The 11802-nt window shown below is 39.0% G+C and overlaps 1 protein-coding gene across 1 annotated transcript; it reads left to right on the forward strand.

Annotated features, from left to right (window-relative positions):
• Positions 1 to 339: 339 nt before the first annotated feature.
• On the forward strand, positions 340 to 11346 carry NMD3 (NMD3 ribosome export adaptor). Its single transcript, XM_076341427.1, has 15 exons — positions 340 to 395; positions 661 to 795; positions 1239 to 1335; positions 2377 to 2457; positions 2840 to 2968; positions 3499 to 3589; positions 3769 to 3847; positions 4166 to 4262; positions 4529 to 4646; positions 5303 to 5448; positions 6122 to 6234; positions 6949 to 7021; positions 7531 to 7637; positions 8496 to 8566; positions 9034 to 11346. The coding sequence occupies exons 1-15, from the start codon at positions 352 to 354 to the stop codon at positions 9165 to 9167; spliced, it is 1515 nt and encodes a 504-aa protein (XP_076197542.1). The 5' UTR covers positions 340 to 351; the 3' UTR covers positions 9168 to 11346.
• The last annotated feature ends 456 nt before the right edge of the window (positions 11347 to 11802 follow it).

The raw sequence follows: 11802 nt of genomic DNA on the forward strand, positions 1-11802 counted from the left end.
CGTAAATCTATCGGCCAAGGGAGGAATACAAGAAGCCGTCAAGGTTGTACCCTACTGCCGCCATTTGCTGCGACAACAGCACGGGCTCGCCCCGCGGGGAAAGAAGATGGATGGATCAAATCCCATGATTTTCACAGAAAAATGAATTAATGTGTCAAAGAATCATTAATTACAATGTTACTCGCAAGCGGCGCTCACACGCCGGCAGGAGACAGGACCCGCCATCTTGCGTCTCCCGCCGGCGGCCGCCCTGCCCGCCTCCCTCCCGCCCGTCCCGCCTCTCGCGGGACCGCGGCCCTCCTCCCCTTCCTCTCACGCCCGGAAACCGGGGCCGCGTGGGTCGCCGCAGCCATGGAGTACATGACGGGGCCGGCGGCCCCCACCCAGGGCAACATGTAAGCAGTAGCGGCGGCCGGGCTCTGGCGTGGCGGGGCTCTGCCGGCCGGGCCTCGGTCTCAGGGCGCCCCGTTGCCGTGGGGGGGAGGTACCTGGGCGGCCATAAACTGGGGCGGGTGACGGCTCTCCTGGGCCACAACTTTTCTTTAAAAAAAAAAAAAAAAAAAGTACATGTACCTTCGGTTCCTACCGAGGGTTCCCGTAGCTGTCACCTCTGAGGGCAGAGTTGTTGTTTGTGACTGACTTTTCCTCCCTGTGTTCCAGCCTCTGCTGCCAGTGCGGCGTGCCCATCCCGCCCAACCCGGCCAACATGTGCGTGGGGTGCCTGCGGGCGCAGGTGGACATCACCGAGGGCATCCCCAAGCAGGGCACCCTCCACTTCTGCAAGCAGTGCGAAAGGTGGGCAGCCGGGCCCTGCTCCCTCTCCTCCGGGCGAAGCCCACTCCTGGGGGGGAAGCGGGCCCTCGGTGTCGCTGCTGCGGCTGGAAAGCGGGGCAGCGTACGCCGGCAGTGCGTGTTCTCATCGGGTCTCTTACAATTTTCCAGCACATTCCTGTATTTTTTTTCTTGTGGAAGTGGAAAACTGTTGCTAAGTAGGGTCTAGAAGATTGAAATGAGTGAGTTTGTGGTCCCTGAAAGAAAAAAGCGGGCAAATTGGTAAGGATGGCAGTAAAAGTGTGAATGCACTTGGAATGCATGAATCATAATGCTTAGGGAGGTAAAAAGTTGTAGCTGCATAGTTGATAATAAAACTGAAGGCTTGGTAAATAACTGCTCGACTTTTGAGTGATTTAATTTGCTGAAGCAGCTTCACGTGCTGAAAAATGCTTCCTGTATCATAGGTATCTTCAGCCTCCAGGAACCTGGATTCAGTGTACCTTAGAATCAAGAGAGCTTCTTGCTTTGTGTCTTAAAAAAATCAAAGCTTCACTGAGCAAGGTGAGTAGCTAATTCTATTGGTATTTCATAGTGTGTCTATTGGTATTGCATAAAGTGAAGTCTAGCTAACTTATACAAGGTTTGATCCTTCTGGAGCAGCCATTTGTATTTGTGTAGAGCTTATCAGCTGACTTATGTTGAGCATAGAGAATGACAATCTGGTCTCATATAATTCCATACTAGAATTTTGGAGGATTCAGTAAGGACAGGTCCTAACAAAGAATTTCCAAGCATACTGAGGAGGCTACTGCAGTGCGGTTCTGTGACTTCAGAGCATGCAGTGTACTGCACAATTGTTATTTTTTAAATGGGACTTGAGTGTAATTAACTGAAGGAAGCTAATATATTTTTAACACACTTTAATTTTACAGTTTTCTTCTTACATATTTTTAAAATTGTTTATACAATACTTGTTCTTACCGGTTACTACAATACGAAGAAGGGTTGCAGAGGTCTGTATATAGACTAACTTGAAAGTCACATGTTGAATAATGTATCTATCTCTTAGGTTCAGAATCTTATCAGAAGAAAAAATCTGAGATAGTGTTTTAGGAAAAAAAAACCTGTTTTGTTACTGCAGTCATCAAGGTTTGAATTAGATTGCCTTATTGCTATTGGGTTAGTACTTAGATACACAAAATATCTTTTGCTGCAGTAAATTTGCATGTTCTTAGCTTTAGAGATTAAATTGGCTTTTAAGTCCTGAAGAAACTATTACATTCTCCAACTTGATTGTTACATGGCATCCAGAGATACTGTTGAGTAGTGTATTCAGTTACTATGGCATGACAGTCTGTGAGGTTGCATCTCCATTATTTTAGGTAGATCAAACTTGGGGTTCTAACTAAGCATTATTAATTGGGTTTGGTATACTGATAACGTATGTTTTTAATTAAGGTTATTCACTTTCTCACTTGGTTGAGGAACAATGAACTATACCATAAGCCTGTGTTTTCTGGTAGTTAGAGCTGCATGTTTTTAACACGTGTACTAGTGCAATGTGCCAGCAGTAGCTGAGTTCTTGTTCTTTCCCACTGGCAGGTCCGGCTGATTGATGCAGGCTTTATTTGGACTGAACCACATTCTAAGAGGCTGAAGCTGAAATTGACTGTTCAGAAAGAGGTAACTGGCATATAGTATTCGTGTGGCTTTTTATAAGTTTTTACGGCAAACAGTATGATTTTCTTTATTTTTTATTATTACTACATTTTGGATAAGTCGTTCTCTCTGGTAAAATCCAGCATGTGTTTACTGGCTTATCTTGAGAGAATACTGATTTCATCCTGCCTCGATTTTGTCATTAAAGTGCCGTTCATCACAGTTTGAAGAGGCTATCTGCTGTTCCAGTAAAGTAGAGAAAATAGTGCTAACATTTGTGACCCAAATATAGCTGCCAGTCATATAGTTATAGTATAGTATGGAAGTTATTTCAGAATGCTGTGGTAAACTAGCTTTCTGTCTTGACAGGACTAATGAGGAAACCTTTTAAACTTTTGTTTTGCAGGTGATAAATGGAGCGGTTCTTCAGCAAGCATTTGTGGTGGAATATATAATTCAGTCTCAAATGTGTGAAGACTGTCATAGGATTGAAGCTAAGGATTTCTGGAAAGCTGTAGTGCAAGTCAGACAAAAGGTGGAGGCAAACTGAATTTTCATTTGCTCATGGCAGAACAATCAGGCAGACAAATAAATCTTTGGATGAATTTTTGATTTTCTCAGAAAAAGATGTACTCACACTTGCACACTGCCACAGTAATACATTTTGTATTCATGTTGGGTTTTTTTCTTACTGATCTTAGTTTAGAAAAACTTTCTCTCTGCTGTCCAGTATTATTAGCATATTCTTTTTAAATGATGGCTGGCAGGAGGATCTTGTGTGAATTACTAAATATCCTTCTGCATTTTAAGGCAGTGTTAGAAACAGTGGTACAGATTGTTTATAAATACTTTAAATCTTCTTTAAAGAAAATGGTATCTTTAGCAACCAATTACACAAAAATGAGAAACAGAAGCTTTAGATAATTTGGTATAATAATAATTTGGAATAGACTTTGGACTGTTCCTTCTCTAGATGATCTCTTCATATAAATGTTTATTCTTCAGAGATGCTGTACTAGATGGTTCTTAAGTGACCTTGATAATTTTACCTTTGTTTGGTTTTAGACTCTGCACAAGAAGACTTTCTACTATTTGGAGCAGCTGATTTTAAAACACAGGCTTCATCAAAATACACTTCGCATCAAAGAAATCCATGGTGAGTGAGGTGGCTTGTTAGTCTTGAGGTAGAAAAGGCTAACCTGTTCTATATTGGAAGAGTGCTTGCGTTAGTAGCTGTGTACAGATAAGCAACAGATTACTTAGCTTATGTATTGTATTTGAAAAAAAACATAGTACTTGAAATAGCTATGTTCATCAAGCTTTCTTTTCTTTAAGATGGCCTGGATTTTTATTATTCTTCAAAGCAACAGGCCCAGAAGATGGTAGACTTTCTTCAGTGTACAGTTCCATCTAGGTATATAATTTACGTTTATTGCCTTGAGTACTCAAAAGCTTTTCGGAAATGTCTTTTATCCTTCATTTTTAAAGATTTTTGTGAGTGAAAGTGTAAGGAACCTGTATTCTAGTTAAAACAGACAAAATCCTTTCTGCAGAAGTCCCGTGTTTTCCACTTGAGCCACTGTAAAACTAACCCTCATGCATTTTTCTATTTCCTTAATTTTTGTATTTGTAGTACATAGCTATATACGTTCACTGCTGTACTTTGTGCTGATTGTCTCCTGTTTCAAGTAATGTCCTTGCTGCCTGAAGGCTCTATTTTTATGTTTTATAGATCAAAATCATCCCAACGTTTGATCTCACATGATATTCATAGTAATGTCTACAATTACAAAAGCACTTTCTCTGTGGAAATTGTTCCAATATGCAAGGTAGTTTCTCTGTTTCATCTTCAGGGCATTGTATGAAGTGGGTAGAGTTTGGTTTTGGTGATGGAGGCCTGATTTATTGTGTGTTTGGGGGGATGAAGGGGTCTACTCCCCATGAAGCAAGGAAAGTGCAGATAGCAGCTATCTTGAGGAAGTTATTGGGTGGAGAACTGAAAACACAAAGTTTAAAAATCTATTTCAGATTTCCCTGAAGACTTGATTAAAAATTAAGGAAATAAGAGTGTAAATTATTTTCTGTTTGTATGCAGGACAATGTTGTATGTCTGTCACCAAAACTGGCACAGAGTCTTGGTAACATGAGCCAGATCTGTGTGTGCATTAGAGTAACAAGTACCATCCACCTCATCGATCCTAGCACTCTGCAGAGTAAGTTATGAGTTCTTTTCTGCACTACAGCAGCATCTGAATTTTCTGCTGGCACAATTTTTTTGTTTTTTGTTTTCATGAAATCTTCTATTTTTAGACCGTAATGATGTAAATGCATCTGTATAATCACTGACATAGAAATGTAATAGCGACCTAAGACACACTTCTCTTAAGCTTGATTTCCATAGTTTCCTAGGCAAAGTGTGCAGGGTCAGTGTTAAGTTCATGGATGTTCTAGGTCTCTGCTAAGCACCTACATTTGTCAGGTATATTCCTCTAAAATTAGATGGTATCTGGTTTTCCCCTGGATTATGATTCTAGCCACTTCGGTACCAGAAACACTGTGCTTTGATTGGTATTTGCTGGTAAGCTCCACCAGCAAAATACTTCTAATAAGGATACATCCAGGAGAATGATTCTTGTGAATAAAAAGGTCTATGCTTCAGACATGTGATATGTGATTCAGCTGTCACAGATCAACTGCTCTTGTCGCACGAGTTTGCAATATGTGTCATGTCCTTGTGTTGCAATAACAAACTTGAACAAAATGCATTTGGCAGTTGCCTTAATTTTGGAAAATGCTTCCTTTTCCTTTTAATTTCTTCGCAAGAAATTCTCTCCCTTGTGATTGCCCATGCTGGTGGTTTTTTTTCCAGTTGCTGAAATTGACGGAAATACCTACTGGCGCCACCCTTTCAATAGCTTGTTCCACCCAAAACAACTAGAGGAATTTATCATTATGGATATCAATAGGGTTCAAGAAAAGAAAAAAGGTGCAGGTGCAGGGGCAAGATCAAACAAGGTAAGAGTTCCTCTCTATTTGATTCAATGTTTTGGGCTTTCCTCTTCCCTCCCTCCCCTACTCAGCTGAACTTCTGTTTTGAATTGTTCTACCTTGCAAAGTCAGATGTATGCTTTTCTGTGTCTTGCCACTGGCCAAAGCTCTTCTCAGGAAGATGTGGACAGTTTTGGTTTGGAAATTGCAGAGGTGTTATGTGAATTCCACTTTCAGAAATTCTTTTTGGTTGAAGAGTTTAAACTCTACTTGTTACTATCATTTATTGAAATTATTTTATATTAGCTTTGCAACTCTTCAATTATTAAATTTTTTTTGTTGAAGTGTAGAAGCATTTCTTTTTAATCAGAATTAATGAATCGGTACCAAACACTTTCTTCTCAGTCAAAAGCTATATGTGGTTGAAAGTTCTGAAGTAAAAAAAACCCTCCCAAAACATGTGTCTAGTTATAGAAACAGCTTTCGTGGAATTCTTGTGAAAAGTGGTTGGCATGTCCATTTCCTTTTGTAAAGATGAGAAATGAGGAGTAGCAAGCAATACACTGGATGCTTGATATAGAAATACAAGTTTAATTGCAAATGTAATTTAAAACAGTAATACAGCAGTGCAAATGTTCTAATAGCACAGCAAGTTAAGCTGCGTTTGATTACAAAAGTGTTTTATTTTTCATTCCTCAAGCATACACTGGCTGAAGCCTGGGTACAGAAAACCTCGGAGTTGAATACAGATCATCAGTATTTCTGCTGTACTCACTTGGGGCACATTCTGAATCCTGGCGACCTTGTCTTGGGGTCTGTTCTGTTCCTTGTTTTTTATTAAATGATTATTTAATGACTGAATTCTCTGGATTATCTACAGGCTTATGTATTATCAAGAAAGTTTTGAACTGTTCTGATTTCTAAATGAAATCAGCAAAAGGGATAGAATCTTTCATCTTGACCATGAAGAGATGGTCCTAATACAGGAAAATTTTTTTTTCTAGCAGAGGTCATCTTGGGAAAAGGGCTGTTAGTAATAAGACAACTGAAGTATTTAGAGTGCAGATTGGAATAACAGTTTAGACACAAATAGATGGGAGGGATTTTTGAAATACCAGGCAAGATCTTTCTGTTTGATAGTGAGTATCGTATGCAGCAATTTCAAATATGAAATTTTTGTAAGATTAAGCAAATCAGGTGATTCTCAAACAGGCTTAAGCATGAATGTTATTGGAGCTGTTGTGAGCCCAACAGAACCTCAGTGGATACTGCTCTTTGGCTTCAGGAGGCTGGGGAGTGCTACTGAAAAGAATTTGGGAACAGCAGCTTCTAAATGTTATTCATAGTTAGGACAGCTGTGTATTGATGTGGGGGTTTTTTTGCTCTGTAGTTCATTTGGAAACATTTATCTTTCTTAGGAACTGTAACTTATGCTATGCTGCTCTTTAATACAAACATATGATACACTGAGTTCAATTTTGTAGACTTACATAGAAGGGTAGGATAAAATACCTATTTTCATTTTAGATTCGACTTGGCGAACTGCAACTTAAATGACGAGTTTGCCAATAAGATGAACCCACACAGTATTCCTGATGTGGTAAGACCATTTTCTTTCTCTGTACAAAGTTCTCTGTGTTACCCAAGGGTATTAGGGAATATGATTTTATAATGAATACTCACTAGTTCCGTAATGCCAAACAAATAGGGGATATTAATATTGAAATTTGAATAGCATCTAATTTTGAGAATTATTTTCTCACTACTTAAATTTTTTGTGGTGGTTGAATAATATATTTACTTTAACTTACCTTACTGTCTGTTGGTTTTGTTTAAATTACCATGCACTGTGTGGTGAAAACTGTATTACAACTCCAGTGTGTGTATGCCTCTTCAGGACATAATCCAAAGTGTTTGGAAACTTTTGAATTGGCAAATGCTATATAAATTTGATATAAAACTTCTGAGTGCCAGACTGACTCTACCATTTGTTCAGCTGATTTTACAGTTACCCAAATCTAGATTTGGGTGGAGTTTGGGGTTTTGAAAGAGTGTCATCAGTAGTATTGAAGGTGTGTATGTGTAAATACTTGCTGTTTTTCACTGTAGGTATTAATAAAGAAGAGCTATGACCGTACCAAACGCCAGCGTCGCAGAAACTGGAAGCTGAAAGAGCTAGAAAGGGACAGAGAAGGCACGGATACAGACGATGAAAGGTTCAGTATCTGCCATGAAGCTTTTTAGTCCCTCCTGCCTAGGATACTGTGCCAAGTCTAGAAATTACATTTCTCAGTTTCTGCTGAGGAAAAACCCAGTGCAATGCCTAAGCTGATGTGCTGACTGTTAAGGGGGCACAAGCAAATGCTGCTGGTTCTGTTTGAGCGTGATGCTGGCTCATAGGACAGGTTGATATCAGTGTTCTCTGAAGAACATTATCTCTCTGCATTTTTCCCCCTTCCCTAGTGCAGGAAGTGCTTTAAGCATATGCACCTTACTTAGGTTTATCCTACCTGCTAAGTTTTCAGGGAACATGGATACTGAGGACAGCGGGCCAGGGATGTTTGGAAACAGACCAAATCCTGAAATCTTAAAGATAGCACTAGAGGTTTTTCAGTTTTACTGTTGCAAAATGTAAAAACTATGTTTGTTTTTTCCGAGAAAAGCTTAAATCATGAGACAAGTGAGCAATATTAGAAGCATTGTGTCTGTAGCTTACAGTTGGTGTCTGTCTAGCTAAAGAGACACTTCTGTGAAAACACGCTTGTCACTGGTTTGTTCAGTGACAAAGCTGATGCAGCAACAGCAGATTCTAAATAACGTTCAGTTGAGTAGAAAAAATGAGGCAATTAGAGTTAAATGAGGACAGGCAAATTAAATTATTTGGAAACTAATAGGTAGTAAAGAAAAAAGCAGAAAGAATGAGTTGGAAATGTAGGAATGCTATCAAAAGGCACGTCTGAAGGGCTGTGAATTGCAGTCCTTCCTTGGGGCTTTGTTTCTTTGATTTTATTTTGTTTTATAAATTCACATAAATCCACAGGAAAAGTGAGTAAATACATAAGCATCTTTTACAGACAATACCAGGACTTCCTTGAAGATCTCGAAGAAGATGAAGCCATAAGGAAGAATGTCAACATTTACAGAAGTAAGGCCTTTTTAACCATTTAATTGCATGTAACTAGATCATGACTATTTCAGTGAAAATATTTTTACTGAAGTTCTGTATTTGGATTCTTTGAACTACTCATGCCTGGAGAAACACTGTAATGTAATAGCTTCAGGTATTCCGCATATTTCACGTGCACTGAATGGATGTTGATGATTTTTGTTTGCTTTGCCTTGAACATGAGAGAGAGAAGCGTATTTTCTCCCGCACCCAAAACCTCTGCAGGGTGAAGGATTTGATACATAATTCAGCGTCTTCCATGAGGGCAATTGCTATGGGATTGTTGTTTTTTAGGAGGGATTTGTTTGGTTGTTGGTTTTGTGGTTTGTTAGTTGTATTGGGGTTTTAGGTCTTTTTCTGCTTCCTTCCTTGGGATTATTCAGGGGGTTATGGGTTTGTTTTCTTTGCTTAGCTGTTTGTTGGGTTTTTTTCTATTGCTTTTTTAGATGCAGATGTTCCAGTGGAGAGCGACACGGATGATGATGGTCCTCCGCGAATCAGTCTGGCAGAAATGCTAGAGGATCTCCATATTTCCCAGGATGCCACTGGTGGGGAAGGAGCAAATATGATGACAGAATAAGAATAGTGCACTAGTCAATGCAATAAATATTCCCTTAGTGAGGAAAAAGTACCCAAAACATAAGTAAACATTACAAACTGATCACATGAACGTGAAAAGTACACCCCTAAATAATGGTCCTAAATTAATATTTTATATATACGCTTCTAGAGAATCAGCAATTAAATTTCTGGTGCAAGCATTGCGATATAAGTTCAACAAGTTCCTCCCATCCCTAAGTGCTCTCTCCTTGCAACTTCTGCAGTGTAAAGCCCAGCTGACTAACTGCAGGGTTATCCATGCGGAGTAATCATTGTCTTGTGCTGAAGACAGCTGATAAGGAAAGATGTCCAAAGGGAGAGATTTTATTCTAGTTTGCTAGATTTGTAGGTAAAGTACCTACCTACTGTTTATTGCTTTCATTTCTTCACATGGGAAGGATTTTTCCTGTCTTAATCTTTTTGGTTCAGTGGTTTGAAGCCTTTTATGATACTGCTAGATTATTCAATATAACAATATTTGGGGGAAGCTCAAGAATGTATCTTCTGCTCCTTTGGTAAGGGAACTCCAAATACACGTTTACACGAAGAAGCTTCCCTGTAAATTGATTGAAGATGCAGCCCTTGATCAGAAAGATTGCAAACTTGTGTTAAGTATAATGAATATTGTATTGTACTATATTCCATGCCTGTACTAGTGGATTAAAAGCAATATGCATAATGTCTAATTAATACATCAGATAGGAACTATTAAAAAATTATTCAGATGGTTTTGGTCCATCATTTTTTAGTTAACTTTAAAATCAATTTTCTCTCTACTGCAAGCCCAAAGAGGACATAAGTGGTGTAGGAGGACATTACATACTTATATTAATCTGATTTTAATTCACTTTACTGCACAAAGGTGGTTTAACAGAAATTTTACTAAGAGTTTATGTGCATATACATTTGATTTAACTCAATATAAATAGGGAAACAGCATAGTGGGAGTGGTTTTGCCACTGCATTTTTTTAACTTGAGGAAAAAATGTTCAAAATAAATGGCATATGTAAAGGAGGGAAATACTAACGTAAAGTTGGAAGAAAATAGAGATGTGTAGGATTCCTCTAACAGGATATTAATGATTCCTCTATCAAGGATCTGTATAGCTCAAATGAGAACACTCGAGGCAGTTTGTCACCACTTGTGTGCTTGTAAGAGAAACACACAGGGCTGGAAATTCACTATTTCTCTGCAGTATCCACTGAGGAGGTGTCGGGAGCACCTTTCTCTATTTCACCGTACTACACAGCTTTCCAAGGCCTTAAAGAAAAGCTAAGAAACAGTCAAGGAGTTAGCAGTGTTCAGCCCACTGCCAGGTGAGAGAAATTTTTGCCTCATTCTTTAGTTTAATCTTTTGACTAAGTGCTTCCAGACGGTGTGAATCCACTGGATTTTGGGCTTACTGTATGAGCCCAGGCAATATGCCATAGAAGGCAAAGGTATTTTTGATTGTAGAAGGTGGAGCTAGGTTTAGTTATCAGTTATTCATACTTTTTTTTTTTATTCTGTCTCATAATTTTGTAATCATCCATTTGTAAAGGGGGAAAAACGGAAATTTGGAAAGGCAGTTTTGATGTAGTGAAGCTCTAAGCCATCTGTTGGCGTTAGCAGCTCAGCCATCCCTTAGTGCCATCTTTTACTGTGTGTTTGTGTCACACCAAGCTCTTTTGCTTCCACTTTCAGGAGCTTTGTCATATTTTTTTACTGTGTAGAAGAGCAGTTAAGAAAAATCCATAAAGCTGCTGAGAACTAAAGGTACAATTTATCTCATGAGAGTAATTTAGTTCAGTATAGGGAAGGCATAAAACCGTGCTTAAGAAATATTCATCAGAATGCAGCTGCGTAGCTAACCTGGATTATCACTACAATAAAAATGTTTTATTACACATATTTTACAGTAGCTACACCTGCCAGTAGTGCTGGGGAGATGTAGATAAACTCAGTTCTAGTGACCATTGGGCCAAATCTGTGGAAATTTAAGAACTTTAATTTGTAACCTGTAGCCAATGAATGCATTGTGTGTCTGGATGAGATGTGTTTTGGATTGTGATTTTTCTGACAGGTAAAAATGATCAAGCCTTTATCTTACATAGTTTGGTAATAAGCTTCCTGTTGTTGACAGGTGAAGGGGGAGTAATAAAAGCTTGATTTAAACTGTGCTGTTTTGACCAATCCTTTTCCTTCCTCTCTAATGTTTTCCTTCATAGTGTGTCTCAGTAATTTCAGATGTATTGCTGTCTTGTCTGTCATCCTGTTTGTTACTGCAGATGTCCCTCTTCCTTTTCCCCCCTAGTGGTCTGTTGCCAGTCCGTATTAGGTTTCAAGCATCTTTCAGCAAGAATCTTGTCTGGAAAGATCTCATGCTACGGATGCTAGGCAAACAAGTCATAAATCTAAGTATATTGCTTGGCTTTTGTGCATTTGTTTGCTAGCTGGTAACACATAGTAACAGCTCTCCAATGAGTGGGTAAGCTGTGTGTACCTGAAACCAAAGTTAGTTCTAATTTTAGGTTCTCAAGTTTACAGTGTCCCTTTAACATTTAAATGGTTGGGAGCCAAAAGAGGCTTAGATGGTGTACCAGCAAATTAAATGTTTGACTCTGGATAAGTAATT

This window comes from Aptenodytes patagonicus, chromosome 6, assembly GCF_965638725.1.
Source record: "Aptenodytes patagonicus chromosome 6, bAptPat1.pri.cur, whole genome shotgun sequence".
Lineage (NCBI taxonomy): Eukaryota > Metazoa > Chordata > Aves > Sphenisciformes > Spheniscidae > Aptenodytes > Aptenodytes patagonicus.

Bases quoted from the DNA above. Each gene is read 5' to 3' on its own strand.
- NMD3 (XM_076341427.1), top strand. From the start codon at position 352: ATGGAGTACATGACGGGGCCGGCGGCCCCCACCCAGGGCAACAT. The intron at 2,458-2,839 runs GTAACTGGCATA...TTTGTTTTGCAG, and splicing joins AATTGACTGTTCAGAAAGAG to GTGATAAATGGAGCGGTTCT. The intron at 3,848-4,165 runs GTATATAATTTA...TATGTTTTATAG, and splicing joins CAGTGTACAGTTCCATCTAG to ATCAAAATCATCCCAACGTT.